Here is a 23,207-nt window from a genome sequence, read left to right as displayed (position 1 = left end):
AACCTCCCGGGCTGAAGGCCATTCTGCATTGCAAAAACAGCTAGCCCTTGGTCCAGCTGAGAGACGCTGGATGACTCGTTGCTGAAACGGGTTAGGTAGTCCCGGAGACTCTCGGTCTCCCCTTGTTGCAGGCCCATGAGCTCAGCAGTGGTCTTCTCTCGGCGGTTTGCCGTGGAGAATTTGCTCTTAAACTTGGTGGACAGGTCGTCCTACCCTATTATAGAGCCTTCCTTTACTCCCTTGGAGATCCACGCTTGCGCGACCCCCTTGAGAGTGGTGGGAAAATATTTGCACCAGGTCGCTTCGGACCTTGGGCAGAGATGCATGTGCCCCTCGTAGGAAGCGATATGGTCCTTCGGATCCGATGTCCCATCATATGTGATGTGCGACGGTATTTTAACCGTAGGCACGTGCTCTTCCAGAATCCATTGCTCGAATGGGGAACTGGTGGGTAGCATAACGGCCTTGCCTTTGTTCCTGGCCGAAGGGACCGCGCTCCGCCCTCTTAGAGAGGTAGGAGTGGTTTTCGTCCCTGGCTGGGAAGTCTGGGTCTCGGCTACAAGGAACGAGAGGCAGCTGTGCACACTCGGCTCCCTGCCGCCGAGTCGGTCGAGCACGCTTCGGCGGACAGTCTCAGGGTTCTCTCGGTGGGCCGATTCTGGCCGAGAGGCTGAGCTGCTGCTCTTGTGCGTTTCTGGCCGTGAGATTGAGGATCCTTTGAAAAATTGAGGGTTCTTTTTCCTCTCTCTTTCAGCTCTCCAAGTATCCTCTTCCCACTTTTCCAGCTCCTGGAAAGAAGGAGTTTTCTCCCCATCGTGGTCTAGCTTCCTCCGCTGATGCCTGGTATGCGGAGGAGTTCGGTCACGAGGTGGAGGCATATTTTGTGCCCTTATTGCCTCCATGAGCACTGCCAGCGCTCTCGCCACCTCTTCCGAGCTGGGCCCCGTCAAAGGGGTCCTCGGCTGAGTGTGAGAATGAGAGCGGATGGTCGAAGGTTGGCTATGGGGCACTGAATGAGTCCTACGATCGGACTGACTTCTGTTAGACCGAGAGGGACTCGGTCTATGATGAGAGTTGTGAATTACGGGAGAAGGGGAATCCTCCCTATACGATCCTCCCCCCGAACTGGCACCCCTGGAAGAGTTCCGGTCCGGTGAGGGTGATGGTGTAGGAGTTTTAGGCCTTTCGCCCGCTCCTTGATGGAGGCTTTTGCTCTTGCGGTTCTTAGCCATTGTTACTAAGATGATTGCAAGATGATTCTGATTGGCTTAAAGATTTTTGAAAGTCGTCCCCACAGAAGGCGCCAAATTGTTTCGGATGAAAACAATGGGATCTTGCCGAAGGTCCGATGGAGTGGACGAAGACTGGTCCGGTCCAAGGGATGCTGGGCCAAGGCTTCCTGCACAGCAAAACACACGTGAACTGGCCTCGGGGGTGGATCCGAGGAAGACCCCTCCGATGCCGAAGTCAAACAGTGTATTTAGAGAGGAAGCTATGCAAGAGATTTAATGCTTGAGGCTTTTGTGTATGTTATAAATGAATGAATTGAAGGCTTTTATACCTTTGCATATGAGGAGAGGAGAGTAATTGGGCCCTTAAATAGTCATGGGCTGACCATAGCAATTCGGACCAAAGGACTCATGGCTGACTTGGCTTGATTGGAGGCTTGGGCCTTGACCTTGGAATATTGGATCATTTAATGACCAGGCTCAATGAGATAATTGGACCCAAACAAATGACTAGGCCCAATTAGATAAATTGGACCCAAACAATAGGTATTTGTCATTATTTGTGAGCGATTTGTTTATTGTTGTATAAAGTTTCAACCTCCATCCATTAGTGAAAGATTCTCAAGATGGGTATGTTATTTGTGGGTTAACGTTCCTTGTTAAACTTCCGTTAGACCAAAAAGACAAAAATACCTAATTGAGAGACATACCTAATGTTGAGAAACTTGTATTTTCTCATAAAAGATAATGTGCGAGTTTTGTGTGGCTAGCTACATTATGTAGCCGCTTGTAAAATAACAAAATGATCCTTATTATACTGCTTGAGTAATCCCTATAATACTGATTGAATAACCCCCATAACATTGAATGAGTAACCCCTATAATATTAATGACATAACTTGGTCATACAGTGTGGCCAGCCACATATAAGAATTTGTAGAAGAGGTATTAGTTTCCTACTAAGAAAATACGACATCTAAGACTGTATAATTTATAGTTAAACTTGTCTCAAATTTCAATTTATATATCAAAATACATCAAAATATTAATAGTACAAGCAATTTATGGTCTTACTGTGTAGACGTAAATTTAATATTGAGATGAAAATCTATAATTTTTATATTATAATAGTGTAAAACGTTTATGTGTTCATGCATTAGTATTGTGCCACATCATCATTTAATTAATATTGTGTTACAACACCATTAGCATTATTGCAATATTTATTCCATATCATTATTAATGAGAAAAAAAAATACTCCCTCCGTTCCTAAATTACATTCCTGGTTTCTATTTTGGGTATTCCAAAATTACATTCCTCCTTTCCATTTTTAGTAAGTTTTTTTCCCCCCATATATCTCAAATCAACTCTTTTTTTCTATTGTATATTTAATGTTTTCTCACTCTTACTGTCCTAATCTCACTCTTATATTTTCTCTTCATTGTTTTTCTCAAGTTTGTACTTCCTATAACTAACCTAATGAATATGATTGGTTCTTAATTTTCAATTAGAAGCATGTTATTGGTCCTTTTTTATTTATTTATTTTTTTTTTTTTGCAAAGGATTGATGACATGACATCATTAATCATTAATCTATCTTTGTTTTACTCAAAGACATCATTTAATGTTTTGTATTTCCCATTGAAATATTTCATTATTGTTATTTATCTTATTCTTTCCTCCTTAATTCCCGTGTAATTTTACAAACACGAATGTAATTTAGGAATGGAGGGAGTACATCTCATGAGTTTTAAACTAACACTAAACCTTCCCTTAAAAAAAAAAATAACTAAACCTCATGGATATAAGATCACATTTATTAGCATCTTATTTAAAACTCCATATGGATTTATGTCCTCTATATATTATATAAACACAAATAAATACCTTCACATATCTTTAAGTGCTCATAAGCACTAAAATGGATAATAATAATAATAATAATAATAATAATAATAATAATAATAATAATAATAATAATAATAATAATAATGTCGCCTGAAAATTTAAATAACACGGAATAACCTCAACAGTTCCAAGACAATGAAGAATCATTCTCTTTAAATTCTACTTTTACTAACCTTATTCCTTATGTTTTAAAATAATAACCCGGTATAACGCTGAGGTCATACACTAATTTATTTATATTTATCTATAAGATGTAAGTAGACAATTGTATTCACACCTAACAAGTTCGCCAGTAAAGCCTTAAAGTTTTATTTTGATGCACAAAGTACCAATAATAATAGTAATGTATTTAAGAGAGTGAGGGATAGCTCAATTGGTTAGAGCTTCCCTCCCGATTTCAGGAGATTTGGGATTGATTCTCGCCCTCGCCCTTGTGGTTTTCTAAACACCAAAAAAAATAAAAAATAAAATAATGAAAATTTGTCAAAAAAAAAACTTTTAAGATCACTATTTTGCGAGAAAAAATCTTTTAAAAGCTTTTTATTTTTTAAAAAAAAAAACCCGGGTTTTAGCTTTTTGGCAAAAGAAATCCCGATTGTAAATTTTTTTTGTCGAAGACAAAAATTACCTATAATTCACTTAATTAACATCTAATTTCTTCTAATAACTCTCTAATCCTCACTTAATCATTTGATAATTAAATTAATTGATAAATAATTTTTTTTTTAAAAAAACCACCACCCCAACCATCAACAGCCACCACACTCCATTTCCCCCTCCCATGGCAGCGTGCAGCCCCCACCACCGACAGAGCCACCGCCTAGGTCCCTCACCACCAGTGACCCCCTGCCTTATCCCCTTACCCTCGCTTTTCTTCTTCATCAATTTCCTCCAAAAAAATCCTAATTTCATCTTTCTCTCTCCTTAATCTAGGTTATCAATGGCTTCTACCTCTCAATTTCCCTACATTATCTCACAAAACCCCTAATTTATCAATCCTAACTTTGAATTTCTCTCTCCTCCTTCCACCGCCATGTCTTCCATTGATGTGATACGTTACAGTCACGAAGCTGGAGATCGAATTTCCAATAGAGCAGGGCTACGTGGCGTCGCGAGGTTTCTCTAGAGAGCGAGTAATCGGAATAGGGCACAGTTTTACTGTGGGTGTTGACAACGAGAGTAGTCTAGCTAGCGGTTAGGTGTGGCTGTGGTGGTTTCGTGGGATGGGGGTAGCGATTCTGGTGGCTTAAGCAACTACAATGGTTAGATAATTTATTTAATAGCTTGGCATGCCACATCATCTTCTTAAGGTACAACAATTCAAGCTATTTGTTCCTCCAATGGTTAAGCTAGTGTAAATTAATTTATTTTTAAATTAATACTACCTCCGTTAATAGTTATCTGCAACTTTGGAATATTTTATACCTCACAAATAATACCCCCAAAGTTGCATATAACCATTAACGGAGGTAGTAATATTTTTTATCTAATAAATATTTCCGAAGCTAATTTGTTTGCCAAAGCTAATCAACAGAACGTGAAACAATGGTGTAGCTACTAGCTTAAGATTTTTAATATTTACAAGTTAAGCCCTTTTCCCATCCATTGGAGTTTAGCAAGGTGAGGGAGCTATTGCCATGGTGGGGTAGTGGGGTTTATTTATTTATTTATAATCTAATCTAATTATCAAATGGTTAAGTGATGATTAGAAAGTGATTAGAAGAAATTAGATGTTAATTAAGAAAATTAGCGATGCTAGATTTCTTTAAACAAAAATTTTAAACTTCAGATTGTTTTTAACGATAAAGCTTTTAAAAGGTTTTTTCTCGCAAAATGGTGCATTTAAAAGATTTTTTTGACAAATTTTTCATAAAATAATAATAATACTCCCTCCGTCCCTAAATTACATTCCTCTTTAGAAATTTACACGGGAATTAAGGAGGAAAGAATAAGACAAATAACAATAATTAGATAATGCAATGGGAAGTACAAAGATAGATTAGTTATTACTCATGACATGTCATTAATCCTTTGCAAAAAAAAAAGGACCAATCACATGCTCCTAATTGAAAATTTTTAACCAGTCATATTCATTGTAATTTGGCACAAGGATTATGAGTGAGATTAGGTAAGGATGAGTGAGAAAGCATTAAATATAAAATAGAAAAAGAGAGTTGATTTACTAAAAAAACTTACCAAAAATAGAAACGAGGAATGTAATTTTGCAATACCAAAAATAGAAAGGAGGAATGTAATTTAGGGACGGAGGGAGTAGTATATTTTTCTAATTCACTTCTTTAAAAATTATGTGTGACGTTAACAAGAATTTTTTTTAACGAGAAAATACAAATTGATCTATTTGATTTATTTAATTGATGAAATAACGCTTATCAATTGGGTTCAGTACAATTGTCATGAATTATTAGGGTGTATTGTTGTATATTCGAGATGAGTTGGATAAATGGCCACATATGCCTCCATTGAAATAACGGTGTAATGACATTTAAACTTTCTTTCTCATTGAAGCTTCCTCCTCCATTGATGTTTCCTCCTCCTTCCTCATTATTCCTTCTCTAGTCGATCCCCGCTATTTGCAACATTTTTAATACCATCTTCAAAAATTAAGCTCAATGGTTACTTTAATGGAGGACATGGTCACACCTAGAGGTGGTTATTGGACATGGTAGCCCAATGATAATAGGGTCAGGGCCAAGCTTATAGGGCTTTTAATGGACAGGGCTATTAATGGACAGAGCCCTTATTGGGTAGGGTCAATATAGGGTCAACATGTTTTTCTAATTTAGTTGATAAAGAAAATACATAATGTAAAAATAATTATATAGATTAATTTGTATTCATATGTATTTAATAATGGCTTTGTCCAATATTTATTTTAATTGATATTTTGTAGGCCCGCCCATTATCGACCCGCGACCCGCATTGTCCCGACCCTATATTGACCCTGTAAAATGTAACCCTCTTTGACCCCGACCCGCAACTGACCCGCACCGACCCTGACCCGACCCGCCCAATAACCAGTTCTAGTCACACCTATCCTTTGGGCCTTTGGGGTTGACAAAACTCTTAATTACACCCTTTTTTTTATAGCATTTTCGTTTAATTTGACGATAAAGCCTCTTATTTTCAAATTTATGGGAATTTTCAATTTTTTATATGCAACCGAAAAATACCTTAAACTTTAAACTAGATTATAGAATGAATGGGTAAATGGTACATCAGTAGTACGGTTTGCCCATAAAACCAAATACTACCTCCGTTTCGCCAATTATTTTGGCCAAAAAAAAAAGGATGCACCCTATAAGAGGAGAAGGAAGTATTTTTTAATTGAAAAATTGTAAATTAAATTCTTCTCCTTTTTCTAAATAGAAATTTGTTCAAAAAAAAAAAAAAAAAATCAAAATAAATAAACAAGTACCAATAAAAGCCAAAGATTGTTGGTCAAATAACGCCAACTATGACCTACCGAAATTAGTCACAAACTCACAATTCCGTCGCTCTTACCATTACATTTCATTTTTTTTTCTTTTTCTCCTTTTTATTTTAAATAATAATACCATTACATTACATAAGAGGAAATTGATGATGTCATTACATTACATAAGAGGAAATTGATGCTCTAATAATGTGATCCAGGGGATAATTAAAAATAAATAAATTATACTTATAATTAGAAAATTTAAAGTTAGGGTCTGTTCTCATACGTTTATTTTCAGTTTAGTTCAGTTCAATTCAACTCCTAATCCTTCTCTTATAAAATATTCATTTCATTTCAATTCAGTTCAGCTCAGCTGAGTTCAGTCAATGAGAACAGACCCTTAGTTAAACTAAGTACAAAAATATTAAAAAAACATAAAAATAAAAATAAAGAAAATATAATTGAGGAGCCAATCTAGACACAAGGCCCATGAGGAATAAATGTTGTTGGACTCCAAAGAAATAACGTGTACTCTATGCACCATGGTTAATTATATACTATGTTACTCGTACTTTTCATTTTTCTATATGCTTCTATTAAAGTTTAATATTTAGAGTTATACTCATATATCCGTAACATGAGGAGATTAATCCTTTTTGAGTACATTATAGACAAAGTTATGTAATTTCTACAACTTTACATTAAAGCATTTAAGATTTTAAAATGTATATGGATCATTAAACACGACTTTTGAATACACCTGGAGGCTAAAAAAGTAAAAATGTGTGATTCAAGGATTTTGTGATCAATTAATGAACTTTCTTCATTTATAGAATTTTAAATGAGCAAAGCTTATAAAATGAACACGAAAACACTTATGGGTACACCAAGCTCTTGATACACCCGATAACAAATAAGAATTTATATAGATAGAGAGGTCGAGTTGTGACATACCGTTGATAAAATCCAAACGCAGAACTGAGAGATTGAATTAGTTCTAAACTCAAAACGCTGCTTCCAAAAATGCAAGATAGTTCATACCATTTGATTGAGTTCGAATTTAGAGTTGTAACATAAAGTTTAATATCTTAGAGAAAAGAGTGGGGAGCTTGGTTTGGTTTGGTTTTGAAATGAGGCAAAGGATAGGAGTTGAAATAACGTTTCTCAAAGAATAAATAAAACCGACCATTTATTATTGGTCACCACATTTACGTGGCATACGCAACTTCCCACCTTTCAGCTACCACCCTTCTTTATTTTTCAAACTAATGTCATAAAAAAAACAATTAATATTTTGAAAATGATTTCTATGTTGTATACAACCATTGTATGTTGTCCTTACATACAACACCATTAAAAATTTGTCACATCAATGGAAAATGGGAGAAAATTAGGAGTTCAATATAAATTGAATTTAATGGAACTTGTGTCTATTATTTTAGCCAATAGAAACATGACAAATGAGAGTTGTATGTAGGGACCACATGCAACAATTGTATGTGTAGCGAGGAAGTACTAATGAAGGTTTGATATGTATTTGCAAATACATATCAAACCTTAAAATATTAAAAAGTATTGTAAGCACATGAGAGTGAGAGAAAGGAGGAGAGAGATTGGCAAATGGGACCAATTTTTAAATGTACCACTAAAAGCTTATATAATATCATTGAATATGTAGTGATATTATTTCTATACGTAGTTGATACCACTAAATGAATATACAGTACCATTGAATGAATATATAGTACCACTGAATGTTCAGTGATACTATTTGATCATCTAGTGATACTATTAATCACCCAGTGGTACATTTAAATCCAGCACGTGGGGGTGAGAGAAAAGGAGGAGAGAGATGGGTAAATTTCATGCGAAATGTCTCAAATGCCCCTTGATATGTATATACAAGTACCTATCAAACCTCCCTATGTGTAGCCTTTACTCCAGGTATGTCAATTGATTGATTGCATATTATTCCCTTCATTCCTTAATACAAAGCCTATTTCTAACATTTATTAAGGGACATAGGGAGTAGTAAAAAAAAAATTACAGTATAACATTTAATATTATTTGTAATAAACTATTAAATGAGACAAATCAAGTAAAACGTATGTTATGTTTCATACATTGAGAGTAATTTAGAATATTTATAAGTGTCAAAATTCCAAATGAAAAAAATAAAAAGAATATGAGGGAGTACTTTTCTTATATCCGTTTATGTCTCTAATATATTAAATATATATAAGTCAATTGTTTTTATTTATTTATTTATTTATTTTTTAAATACAAATAAGTCAAATGGTTAGGTGATGGATTTCTCCTACAAAAAATTAAAAAAAATGCAGTACTCGTACCTCTTATGATCCAATGTTATATACTAAAATCACCAAGATTTATTGTGACTTTGTAACTTGTAAGTCATAATTATTTGACTTTCTAAATAATTAAGCAAAATTAATGACAAAAATCATGATTTACATGCAATTATTTATTTAGAAACAAATAAATGAAACATTTATTTTTTTATACGTAGTAGTACTTATTCTCCACAAATTATTGAAAAAGAATTATGTCAAATTTATGAAAGAAATGGGTGCAACGAACTCCAATGGTTGTAGCTAAGGACTTGCTTGCAATTTTAATAAAATCCTAGCTACTAGCTTAACCATTGGAACTAGAAAACTCAATAAGCTTGGCTAAGCAAAGTAACTTTGCCAAGCTAATTTGCTTGGGAATTAAACTTGCCAAAATAAAATGCTCATTGCACCTAGGAGTGTCCGTTCGATTTTCGGTTTGGATTTTGTCCAAATCCGATCCAATCCGAAATATAATTCGGTTTTCAATTTTCCAATCTGATCCGATCCAATCCGAATTAAAATTCGGTTATTTGGATTCGATCCAAAAATCCGAATCATAATAATTTATTTTTTTACTATTTTTAGCGCCTAATACGATTATAAAAATAAAACTTTAATATAAATAAAAGTCTTCAAAATCATGATTAAAATAAATAGTTCAACATCAATTCATTAGTTAATTAATACAAAGTCTCCCTAATTTATTTTATGTAGTAGTAAGTATTTGAGCTAAACTTCAAAAAACAAAGAAATCCACATTTATACAAGTTTAATTTTACAATTCAGTTTTGGTTTGGTTGGATCCAATTAGGGTCAATCCGACCCAATCTGAAAATCCGAATTTTTAAAAAATCTTAATCCGATCCGATTTAAAGTTCGAATTCGATTCGAATTGATAATTCGGTTTGGATTGAATTGAATTTCGGTTTTAATCCAAATTATGGGCACCCCCTAATTGCACCAATTAAGCTCTTTCCGTGTATTTTCTATCTAACGAATACTACTAAGCTAAATAGCTAGCCATTGGAGCAAAAAGTACCTAAAATGATAATTAGGTTAAAAGTTTATATGGCATGCATGGCAAGCTAATTGTCAAATTAGCTTGCCATTGGAATGCATTTATTTAAAATTATATATGTTCCAATACAAAAATCTAATTATTATAAAAAAAAAAACAAAATATGGGTGTGTTCGGCAATAATTTTTAGTGGTAAACTTTTTTAAAAAAAAAATATTTGAGTGTTTGACAATGTGGTAGTTGATGTAATGTTAAGTGGTGAAATTAGCTTTTGAACATTAAAGATAGTGTCTGGTTAAAAAAAAAAAAAAGGTGGTGGTAGTGGTTGGTTTTTTTACCAATATTCTTTCCGCTATTTTACCAGGCCAAACACTCATATTAAATTTTCTATTTTAATAGCTATGATTTTGTTGACTGTTAAGTGAGCTAGCAGTTAATAGCCACCTCTATAACTACATTTGCCGATCAAACATGACCATGACCCTTCCTTTTGAAAAGAGCATTAAACTTATGAATAATGTGTGAACATTTATATCATAAAAATATTTAATTTGTTTACTTATTTGCTCTCATTAATTTTTTTTTTATTATTTTTTTTTAATTTTTTTTTTTACTATCAAAGTTGCGTATATGGACATTTATACCCTTAAAATATTACATATATGTCTCCATTATTGTTGTCGAAAACTAAATTTGTGACATAAGATCAAACGAAAAGTGTTCCTTGAATATGGTAATTAACTATGATAACATTAGTCGCCCTAATAATAAGAAAAAAATAAAGAATTGTAAGCTATAATTAATGCTAACTAAGGGTAAGATTTGTTCATACATGTCTCATGAATAATTTATTGTGACACTTTTAAAATTTGTTAAATCATATAAAATAAATTATACTAACCCTTAATATTGTTAAAAAATTAATGAAAAAAAATCTCACAATTGGATTCCTTTAAATTAATCATTCACATGATTTTTTGTACATATCATTTTTATCAGGGCCGGAGCCACCGAGGTGGTGCTAGTGCAGGCCCGGCCTCCTGTGGCGGCCCAACTAGTGATATATGTAATATATAGTCTGCCCCCCTAGAATAGCTAATAAATAGCTAATATTTGTCCTGCATATATATTATCTTGTTAGTGATAGCCCAGTTGGTTTGTTGGAGCTTTGCTTGGTTAGAGGAGGTCTCAAGTTTGATTCCGCACTTTAAACGTTTATTTGTTTTTATTTTTTTTTTGTTAACTTTATCGTTTCTTGGCCCCCATAAATTTTTATTCCTGGCTTCACCCCTAATTTTTATCCTTGGTTAGAGACTTAGGGGTCATTTAATTGGGGTATTCATAATCATCAACTGTTCTTATTCCCTTTGATGTTGTTTTTAAGACATTTTTTTTCCATTCCCTTTACCCTCCCCATTCACCCAAAGTCTTCCAAATTATTTCCTCACCCCCTAGATTTTTCCGTTCCTTTTCCTTAGCCACCTCCATACTCACACTAGCCACCACCCTCCTACCTTACCCCCGTCACCCGTTCGCCTCGCTACCCCAAGCTCCCACATCCCTCACCGCCACCCTTCCCCTTCCCCGAAAAGCTTTCTCCACCCCTGAAAACTCTAGAAACCCCTCTCCATCCTTATAAAATAGACGACCACCCCGCTAGGGTGGGGGGAGGGGCGGCCGACGGTTTACGTGGAGGGGCTTTCTGGGGTTTTGTGGGGGCGGGGGAGGGGCGGTGAGGGAGCTTGGGTGGTGGGGTTGTTGCTCGGTGGTGGCTGGAGAAAGTAGGAAGGTGAAGGAAATAAAGAGGTGGTTGTATGGTTGTTGTGTGGTGATGATGGTATGGTGGTTTGTTTCCTTTTGTTTATATAAAACAAAACAACATAGTAATTTTAAGGGTTTTTTCATTTCATTTACCTTATTTCCCTTAGTTGAACTCATTCCCTTTCCCTTAGTTGAACCAAACGACTCCTTAAGGTATTATCATGAAAATAATAATTTTTTTTAGTTAGATCACTAAATATATGTGGTATCATGCAATTAAATTTTTTATTTTATTTTATTTATTTATTTTTTAAATAACGACTACTAGTTTATACAAGTGAGCAAGTGGGGAGAAATAAGATTAAAACATAAGTATGAGACCTAAAGGTGTCAAAAATTGATCCAACCGATCCGATTTAGATGTTGGCTCGTACGAACATAATAATTTAACATGACTTAATTCCGAAATAGATCCGACCTGATTTGACCTCATCTAACTTGGTCTAATTATATTGACATCTCTTCTGAGACTCAACTCAAAAGAGAAGTAGAGAGATTTTTTTAAAAGTAAATTAAATAAAGTAAGTACATTAGAATACTTAATGAGGCAAGTAAAATGGATGCTAATAGTTGATGCCCTGAAATATGTTTTATACTCTATCATGCTCCCTCACATGAGATCCCTTTAGAGACGACCCATAAATATGTTTTATATTCTATAGAGATGTTTCAGAAAAAATATAGGGAGAAAAAAAAAAACCTTATACTGATATGCATTTATTGAAAGTCATACCACTAATTTTTATTCTCCCTATTCGACTACATGTTATGAAAGAGGGACATTACTAGTCGTCTAGTCTAGTACGGTCTATCATATAAAATGATGGTCTAAATAGAGATTCTGTTAGAGATGGAAAGAGATTATTAAATTAATTATTCCCTTGGTTTTGACTAATTATGATTAGATTCATTAGAGTAAAGGAATGAGTTTGAAGTCTAATTTTTTTTATGGTAGGTAAGAAAAAGACTTTGTTTTTTTTTTTTTTTTTTTGAAACCAAGAAGAAGACCACTTAAACAAATTTAAATATTTAACAAGTCAACCCAACTCAATTTAACAGGTAAGATCCCTTGAAAATAAGCCGGCGAGGAGAAGGTTTAGTGAATTCTCACTCTTAAAGTATTCTTAGTGAGAATTGATCGTAGAACCTCTTTTTTTATAAATAAAGGTTCGTTATAAAATACAATTCTTATTAGTAGACCATATACTACTAAACATTTAAATCTCAACCGGTAACACTTTATATTCTTCAGAAGGGATGTATGAGTGTGAATAGTAATTAAGTACAATATTAAAAAGAGTAGTTAACTTTTTTTTTTTTTTTTTTTATTTATTTAAAATACTCCAGTAAAAATACCGAAAATATCATCATGTTTAACAAAACGTACCATACATAACCATAAACTGAGTACCTAAAACCAGTCAATAAGCTACAAATATAGCTGAAAAATTGACGAAATAAGACGAAAGATAGTTAAAAGAGTAGTTAACAAGTTACTAATTAGTGATGAATTTCATATAGTTTAATAAGTATATAATAATATTATAAGTATTATATATTAATATATTTGTATGAGACATTCATATAGTTACGTGTATTGACTGAGGGATATGATGATGTATTTCACATTTCCACCAACCCTTGAAGCTTACATCTCATTAGTTCACCGCTATGACCAATCCTCTTTGCCTTGTTTTTTTTTTTAATTTAAAAGGAATGGTTGTTTAATAAATTAATACAAATGATAAAATATAAATAAACACTCTAATGATATTATAATTACATTGCCATATAATATAAGTTAGGTTGTTAATTTATTCTACCATAAATTAAGGGTACGGGAGAGCTTTGAATGGGTTCGAGACGGTCACGAACTAGCGTAACTATTATTAAAAGAAGTCATTGCTGATTTGTAAACCTTAAAAATTTCAAGCTTGCAATATATCTATAGTAATACATAAAGTGAGAAGGGGTTTTGGGTGATAAATTTCACTTTCCCAAAATACCCTTTTTATAATTTTTGTAAATTAAAAAAAATAAAATAAAACTATCACATTTTAAAAAAACTACCATCCTTTTTTTTTTTTGGAGATAGTTCATACTCTATTGTTTATTCTCATGAACTCATAGACATATATTTTTTTTACTAACATATGGTTTTATTTCGTGTCAAAAAAAAAATTCTGGAAAAAAAAAATCAAACTTGATAGCTTTTTATATATTGCACACGCCCGCATCGCGTGTGTCTCTTAGCTTGTACGTATAAAGAGCCAAAGAGGTTTAAAAATGTACGAAAATAATACTTCCTCTGTGTTTTTTTTAGTTGACACATTTCTATTATTACCCTTGCCAATGCATGTTTTTTAACGCTTAATAACTTCAATTATTAACATTGTCAAATTATAAAAAGTGGATAGTAATAAAATATTATACATATAGATCAGATGATTCAAATAAGATCCCACATGATTATATTTATCGTATCTATAAATCACAAAAGCAAGTCAAAGTATAGTTTATGAATAGTGTAAAAGTCAAACGGTGTCAACTAAAAAACAAATGAGGAAGTACCTTTTTTGATAATATATTAATATATGAGTTACTATTCTAGTATATGTATCTCATTATTCCTCCTATCACAGGACCTTGTTGAGTTATTAATCTTATATTCTTATTACATATTAACTTAAAACATATGGGTCTTCGTGACTTATAAAGTTATACAGTTATACTACATTACTACGTATATAATTTGGGCCTATGAATTGAAACTGACCGTTATTGAGAGTCTTAGATTAGAGTACAAGATGATTATCATATATTCTCCAACATGTCAAAGATATTATCACATAATCTTCTGATAATTGACAAATGAGTGTTAACTTCTCACAAAATATTTTCCCATCAAATTACTTTAGAGATCATTTTTTTTAATTATATTTTTTATTCTATATTTGTCTTTCCAAGATTCACAACTTCTTTAGGAAAATAATGAGCTATGCCTACATGTTTCTCGAATAAAAGTGTAACAAAAATCATGTTCCAAAGATGAAAAAAAATTACAATATAATCATGCAACGCATGGAGCCTAATGACGTATTACTGTAATATGGGAGGGGGATGGTAGAGATATGAAAGCTCAAAATATAATAAGTTCTTCCATGAACCTTAGTTTAAGCTCGGTTCATGTTAACTCAAATTATGTTTGAATAACAAGTTATTCATATTAGATTAATTTTGACTATTTTGACTAATATAAATTAACTATTTATGAAAATTACATCAATTTTTGACTATGCTTGTTTTATAATTAAAATTTTGGTTAATTCAATTTTGATCAAAGTTTTGTCATATCTCTTTAAAAAAAAAAAAAAAAAGAAAAAGAAAAGAAAAAAAGAAAAAAAGAATTGTCATTTAAAGTTTGGTAGTTTTGTCAAGTCTTATGGGCTACTCATGGAATATCTTTGATCTGGGCTTAAGTAAAATAAATTGATTACCAAGCCCACAACTAGATGAATACCTTAGTTTATTGGCCCACAATGTATATTTTTGACCATTAATATGTTGATTATCAATATGCAACAATATAATTGTAACATACTAAATTACTAACATTTGATATCTTGAAAGTTGAAAGTATAAATTGAGTTGAAAGTGTTTTTCTTTTCATGAAGATCGAGTGTAAAGGTCAAGGTCAACAGAAGCAATATTGAGCTCGTGAAGTAGCTTGAAAAAAGGTTGGTGGTAATAGAGGGAGCCCCATTTTATCTTTGTGATAAACATAAATCGTTTATCAAGTGACATTTTCATAAGTAAATCAATAAAACATCTCAGTCAGCATATTTTCATAAATAAAAAAAAAACAATTGTGAGATTCAGCATTTAATAAAAGTTGTTGACTTATTTACGTTAATGCCACTATACTAATATTTTTTTTTTGTTTATTATTATAAAGATAAACTTTTGGGAAATTCCCATTGTTACACCCGTGGTTTTGACTTTTTCCATTTATACACTCTTAAATTTTTGTATTCCCAACAGTACACTCGTGGTTTGGCTTTTTTCCCAATTGTGACTAACATCGTTAATAACTATTTTACTAAGTTAAACTAATTAAGGAAAAGACTATAATACCCCTTTTTAACTTTTAATGTTTCGATTTGCGTGTCAAAAATTTAATCAAATAATTTTCGACACGCAAATCGAGACATTAGATGTTTAAAAGTGGTATTATAGTCTTTTCCTTAATTATTTAATTTAATGAAATACTTTTTAACGGTGTTAGTCACGGTTGGGAAAAAAACTAAATCATGGGTGTACCGATGGGAAGACAAAAATTTAGGAGTGTATCAATGAGAAAAGTCAAAACCACGGGTGTATTAATGAGAATTTTCCTAAACTTTTATATTCCCTGTTATAAGGTATTATTTCATGTCATCCAAATTAAAACAATAAGTTAAAATTGAATTAGAATCTTTTCAATAAATAAACATAACTTTTATTATATTTTATCATACTATACAATAATAAGGTAATTCCCATTCCCCAACACTCACTTGAGTGATAAAGCCACAAAACACGAAAGCCTAAATTGAGATATAATCTTGCACTTGGTACATGCTTATTACATTCCTATGCAAAGAAATGGAGAAATATATTGCATGAAGCAATCATAACATAAGGGATGATAATGGACACCGATGATGATGAAGATGAATGTGCCGGGCTTGTACTTGGTGTTTCGTCGCTTGCTGGCGAAGGCAATGGCACCAATGTTGTCGCAATAGGTGTTTGTGGTAAAGGCGAGGATGACCCCATTGGTGGTATTTTTGAGGGTGCTAGTGATGAAGATGATGGAGACGGCCCCGTTGTCGACGAGGCGGGTGGTGAAGGTGGTGGTGCCCCTGTTGTTGGTGTGGTGGGTGGTGGAGATGATGGTCCTAATGTTGATGAGGCGGATGGCGAAGACGATGGCCCCGTTTTCGGTGAGTTGATGGGAGGCGAAGGTGATGGCGCCGTTTTTGGTGTGGGGGGTGGTGGTGGTGGTTTAGGTTGTGCCGTTGGTGTAGTCACGTTGTGCTTGTTAGGGTCATGTTGCTCAATAGGTGGTGGTGAAGAGGAACTAGGTGGTGGTGGAGATGAAGAAGAACTAGGTGGTGATGGAGATGAAGAAGAACTAGGTGGTGATGGAGAGGAACTTGGTGGTCCTAGAATTAACATATAAAACATGAAATTGAAATTATCATAATTTTATCAATAAAATACAAGTAGGAAATTAAATAAGGAAAACAATTTGTTGGTGAAAATATTGTTAATTATCGAAGAAAGACTTCAAATTTAAAAATGCTCTCATACTAACTCTATTCCTTTCATTTACTAGAGTGTACCTGTGCAAAATGCACGGAATATATATTTTATAGAAAGATATTACAAAGATTTAATAACAAAAATATATTTTAAATACGTGAAGTTGTTTGTGATATAGTAACTTGCTCCTTTATGTGGCTGAATACACCGTGTAGCTAGCTATTATGGAAGTTATTTTGTTAATGTTATAAGGATTATTCGGTCAATATTTTAAGGGTTACTCGTTTAGCGTTATAGTTGTTATCCTGCCAGTGTTATAAGGGTGGTGCGTTTTGTGTTATAGGGGGTTACTCCGTCAATATTATAATGGGTTATACTTATTCCAGTGCCACTGCTGGCTTGTCGGAAAAAAAAAAGTGTTGTTGCACAAAAAACATTATGTATATATTTTTTTTTTTCCGATGATTATTGAATTAATAATAAGGTAGGGTTCGTTTGGCATCGTTGTGGTTTTCTGTTTTCTGGTTTTTTGGTTTTCAAACTCATATGATATATATCATATAATAAAACAAAAATTAGACAAACCCATTAAAATCATGATAATATTGAAAACTGACAACTGAAAAGTGAAAACACCTTTTTCTTGTTTCCTGTTTTTGGTTTTTTGTTTTCAAAAAAACAAAAAACTGAAAACAAAAAACAGTGCCAAACAAGCCCGTAGTTAGCTGATTTAAAAATATATAAATAAACAATTAGAAGAATTTTTAAAAAGGAAAATAGTGGAACTTATGGTGGCGATATTATTTAAAAAAGTGTACGTAATTTTGGAAAAAAAATGTGCAATTATTGTAATATTGGTGTTTCTAAAAAAAAATTGGACAACGTAGGTAGTTTTTTGGGGTAGTGTGTGTTATTAGGAAAAATAATAGTGAAATTTTTTTGGAGGGTTTTTATTTTTTTTAAGGAAAATGCTATACATAGCCCTAAGGGCTACATATAAGCATTTAATTTACTCTTGAAAATTGTTTAAATTTAGAAAATCATGACAAAAACACACTAATTACACCGATTTACGCGTGTTTTTGTCATGCATTCCTAACTTTATACATTTTCCAAGAGTAAATTCAATGCTTATATATAGCCCTAAGGGCTATATATAACATTACTTTTTTTTAAAAAGACACGTGGAAGTTATTTATAGGGCAAAAAAAAAGGAAAAAAAAAAAAGAGTGAATGAGAATTGAGAGATTGGGTTTTGGAGTGTGTGGTTAAAAGTTGGAAAAACCACTCTACAATTATAATATAGATTTCTTATTATTGTATCAATATGTATGCATATTTCATTGAGGATATCACGATTATAATTTAATATTACATACATTGTTGTTGTTACCAAAATTTTATCAGAATAGATGTTATTAATAGTTAGACCTTTTTTTTTTTTTTTTTTTTTTTTTTTTTTTTGGTGTGTGTGATAAGATTATAAAATGAAAACAATAGAACTTACCGTTACATTTGCTAACGGGAGGAGCTTTGACATTACAAGCAGAAGGAAGAGATGCAGCACGTCCAGGATCAATTTGAATTCCCAAACTTCCACCACTATTCAATGCTTCACACAAACATTCATCATTGGTGTCTAATACAACTTTCAAACCCGAACAACAACTCGGGTCGGGTTTTAAATCGGTACTACCTTGGCTTATAAATGTAATACAAGAAACCATATTATTCATCAAAAGATCCATACATGATGATAAACTATTAGGATTTGCCGAAGTTGAACCTGCGGCATTGACATGTACAATATTGTTTGAATTTACTGCTACAATGATGATGAATAGGGTTACGAGAATTGATTTTTGGCTATCCATGTTTTGGGAATTGAATGGGAGATGGCGTGAAATGATCAAATGTCACGGAAATTTAAGTTCAGAAATCAAACTAATAATAGACATAGGTTTTTAATATTTTAGATAACATTGTTACAAGAATAGGATAAAATTTTCTAAATTTCACAATTTACTATGTTTTGAATAACTATAAACATACTGTTTTTATTTAGAAAGTTAACATATTGTGTGATGTGTCACAAGGTTATTGATATCATAACATAATTGATTATCCCACCAAATCATTGTTGGAAGCCCCTTATTATGATATACTAGTATAGTGTCCATGCGATGCACAATTTATAAATTATACTCCGTAATATTAATCTGGTGAAAAAAAAATTAATTCAATGAGCAATAATAAACTTATCTATATTAAGAAATACATTATAAATTGCTACACTCATAATAATGGCCAATACAAAAATTGAGAAATATAATCTGAATATTATAGTAGTTTATGTCATTTACATTTTTTTCATTTCATCCCTTTTGCTCCCTCCGTTTTGCCGAGTGCTACTCAGTTAGAGATAAGTTAAAATACTGTCCCTAAATTATACCATTAGTTGCACATTTGGTCCCTCATCTTTGAAATGAGGCAAATTAGTCCCTCTGCCACCCTTGGCTCACCAATTCTGGTGGAGGAAAATCTGAGTTAGCAAAGTTGAGGGATGTTTACTGCCAACTAAGCTAAAGTTTAGGGACTTCTCTTGTTAAGTCGGCATTAAATAGTTTAGGGACTGCACTTCTTTTTGCCAAAAGATTAAGGAGCTGCATGCTTACATGAATATTTTTTGTTGAAAAAATTGGTAGTTTGAAGATTAGAGGCTCTGCATTTAATTCTAAAGGATTGCAACGGCAAAAAATAACCAAATTCCAAAATTATTACAAAAAACTAGCCGTTACACACAAAAGTGACTATATATATTGATGTTGGTAGCCATTAAAACCATCAGACTATTAAGCAAAAATTCTTCCAAAAGAAAAAAAAATAATTGCTGCAGTGAAGAAGAAAGCTTCTGTCAAGGTATCTGCTCTGTAATAAAATTACTCCATCCGTTTTAAAATACTTGCTCCATTTCTATTTTTAGTACTATTCATTTGTCCTACTTTGACTAATGTTTGTGACTTATACATGAGAAAAAATATAGTCTTGTGGGTACTTGTTGGAATCATCTCAATGAATAGATTATTAATTTTCAATTGTTAGAATTTATACTTATTGATAATTAAAGATATTAGTGATCAAGATTAGCATCGGCATGTGTGTCCAAGAGAAATGGAGCACGTATTTAAAAACGGGGGGAGTAGTAATTAAGGTATTTAGGAGTTGATCAAAATTAGAAGATTTAAGCAATATTAATATGTTTATTGATGACAGGCAATGTCTAGATGTAGCAATGGATCAAGTGGAAGTGGTCAAAGGTGTCATTGTGGGCTAATAGTGTCAAAGACAAGGTCATGGACCAAAGATAACCGAGGAAGAAGGTCACTAAACTTTACCACTTCATTAATTAAATAATGTCAACTCATACCAAGGTCCTTAAACTTTGATTATTTTTTTTTCTTTTGCCACATGGGCACTGTTGTCCCTAAACTATGGTGACTCATTATTTTTTCACCTGAAAAAATCATGTAAGGGTGGTAGAGGGACCAATTTGTTTCATTAAAAAGATGAGGGACCAAAATGCTACAAATACAATAGTTGAGGGACCGTTTTTATGCTTAACTCTACTCAGTTACCCAAGCAACGTATACCAAGTAAGGACCCTCCATGTGGGTACTTTTGCTTTAAAAATCATAGAGATGGAGAGATAAAGATTTATTAAAATAAAGATCAGGTCCACAAAGTGGGGTTGTAGTTTATAAAAATAAATGAAGGGTTTCCATAAAATGAATGAAGTACAAGTGAATAGAATTGAGAAAAATATATGAAACGAAAAGTGAGTAAAACTTAAAAAAAAAAAAAAAATAACAAAGGAAGTATATTTTTTTATCAACAATTTATTATAAATATTCTTATTAATTTTTTCTTAAAATGATATATAGGTTTTGAAACTTTTAAAACTAATGGTGGTTGTATTATTTGAAAATATTTTTCAAAGAATTGAATACTGAATAAGATTAATATAAATTGTGGAATAGGTTGATCCGAATATCCATAAACCCATTTAATCATGTTTTTTTGTAAAAATATTACATTAACTCTTACAAGCATATGTTATCTTATAATTTAAATTTTGAGTAAATAACAGTCAAATATGCTTATTCATTTTCTATCACCCGTGGGAAGATTAAAATCTAAAAATATTCTACAATATACCACACCTAATACTCATTTTTCCCGCCGTATATTCATCAATTTACCAACGCAAATAATAAACTTGTGTTATACACAAATAGAAGATATTAGTTACACTTCAATTCTAACCAATCATGTAATGTTTTTTTTTTTTTTTTTTTTTTTTTTTTTTTTTTTTTTTTTTTTTAACATAATCATATATTGTATTTTTAAAACCATGCGTTTGGTTCGCAGATAGAGTGGCATGAGTTTGGAATTAGGAATGGGTTTAGGTGATATTGGGTTAGAACTTGATACTTAATACCATGTGTTTGGTTCAATTCTGGAATGAAATATCTCATCATTCGCTCCTTTTATTTGACAAGTCGCCCTCTCACACGCTACGCGCACGATAGTTCTGTGTTCCTTTTCTTTGGTTGTATTATCATATATTTTAATCGTTTGATTTTCTGAAACGAATACTTGCTTAATCGTAATAGATAATTATTGAACTATTTTGTATAGTTTTTTATTTTATAAAGGAAATAAATATTGTGATGGGTATTATGGAAAAGGAAACATTATTACCCAAAATTCTGTTTCACTTTATGGATTATAAGCTAATAGATGCATGGAATTCGGGTATGTGAATATAAGCTAATTGTTTCTAATAAGCTAATTGTTTCTAATAAGGTTAGTGTCAGCTTCTCTTATTAAGAGGGACCTAGTCGCCCGATTGTTAAGTTATAATCCCCATGTTCAGCATGTGAATTTTTAACATATAGTTCAGAGTGTGATTTTTTATTATAATTATTGATTTAAATATTTATTATTCTTATAATTAATGAGTTTAAGAGAAATACATTTTAGCAAGTGTATGTATTCTTTGTATTGTCGTGTGTAAAGTAATTTGTCATGATTTTAATTTTTTTAAAAAAAAAAATATGTAATGTCATGAGGGTACGTAAATGGAAATGATTGTATTTATTTCTTAATAAAGGAGGCATAATTAGATAGTAGAAATACATATTCGGGAAGTAATATAGAACTATATTGCAATGACAAGTTAACCTTGAAAATAAAAGCATTATATACGATAGCATCCCTCTATTTAGTTGTGTTACCTAGTTTATTTATATGAAAAAAGCCAAGACATCCGGTGTTGATTATCTACATATTACTAAACCTCAATTAATTAACAGAGGGAGGAAATTTGGGCCTAATAAATATTACTATTTAATGTAGTTGTTGATAAATCATCAAAAGCTAAAAACTTAATTCTAAAAGTTTTTAAATGAGTAATGAAACATGATTAAGACGAAAGTACACATGAAAGGCATCTCTATGTTTCAGCCATGCATTTTAATGAAATGATCTGCACAAAGAATACACCTATACATTTTGAAAAACTCATGCACAGGTTGCTTTATGGAAAACAATTCATATAATGTCGAAAATAATACTGTCTTAAAGAAAATCTAGTTACTGATACAACCTTCAAGTGGAACTAATTTGAGTTCAAATGCAGCTTGCCAGCTCAAGCCTCAGATAAAAGTACAGTGTAACTTCTTCACTCACTTGACTCAACATAATCATGTACTACTTAGTTATTTAGATTTAAAAAAGAAAATTGCAACATCTTGTTACTAACGCTGATGAACAACCGGTTATATTATAATAACAAGATCATTCCAATTTACTGCTTTATCTTCAAAACAGCTAATTATGTCTGCGATTATGGTATGACTTATGAATCCTAACTAAAATAACACATAATACAAGAATACAAGATAATAAGATGCCATATATTCTCTTAATGATCCTAAGGCTTATTGTAGGCGGCGCTCGAAGTGCGTCTACGTTAAAACATGTTGTGAATATGCTTGACACTCATAGGAAGTGAGAATTGACATAATACGATTAGGGACAAGGAAAGTAGGGAGCCGCCAACAAGTTTTTA

General features: G+C 32.3%; 1 protein-coding gene across 1 annotated transcript; it reads right to left on the bottom strand.

Moving 5' to 3' along the window:
- Positions 1-16,246: 16,246 nt before the first annotated feature.
- LOC110682788 (extensin-like) lies at positions 16,247-19,017 on the bottom strand. The gene is made up of 2 exons (XM_021859129.1): positions 18,582-19,017; positions 16,247-16,974 (listed from the first exon to the last, which is right to left on the bottom strand). Exons 1-2 carry the CDS (start codon positions 18,946-18,948, stop codon positions 16,400-16,402), a joined length of 942 nt encoding a protein of 313 aa, XP_021714821.1. The 5' UTR covers positions 18,949-19,017; the 3' UTR covers positions 16,247-16,399.
- Between the last annotated feature and the right edge of the window lie 4,190 nt (positions 19,018-23,207).

The sequence above is a fragment of the Chenopodium quinoa genome, unplaced genomic scaffold (genome assembly GCF_001683475.1).
Source record: "Chenopodium quinoa cultivar QQ74 unplaced genomic scaffold, ASM168347v1, whole genome shotgun sequence".
NCBI classification, from domain to species: Eukaryota; Viridiplantae; Streptophyta; class Magnoliopsida; order Caryophyllales; family Amaranthaceae; genus Chenopodium; species Chenopodium quinoa.
This window is presented reverse-complemented; position numbering and strand designations above follow the sequence as displayed.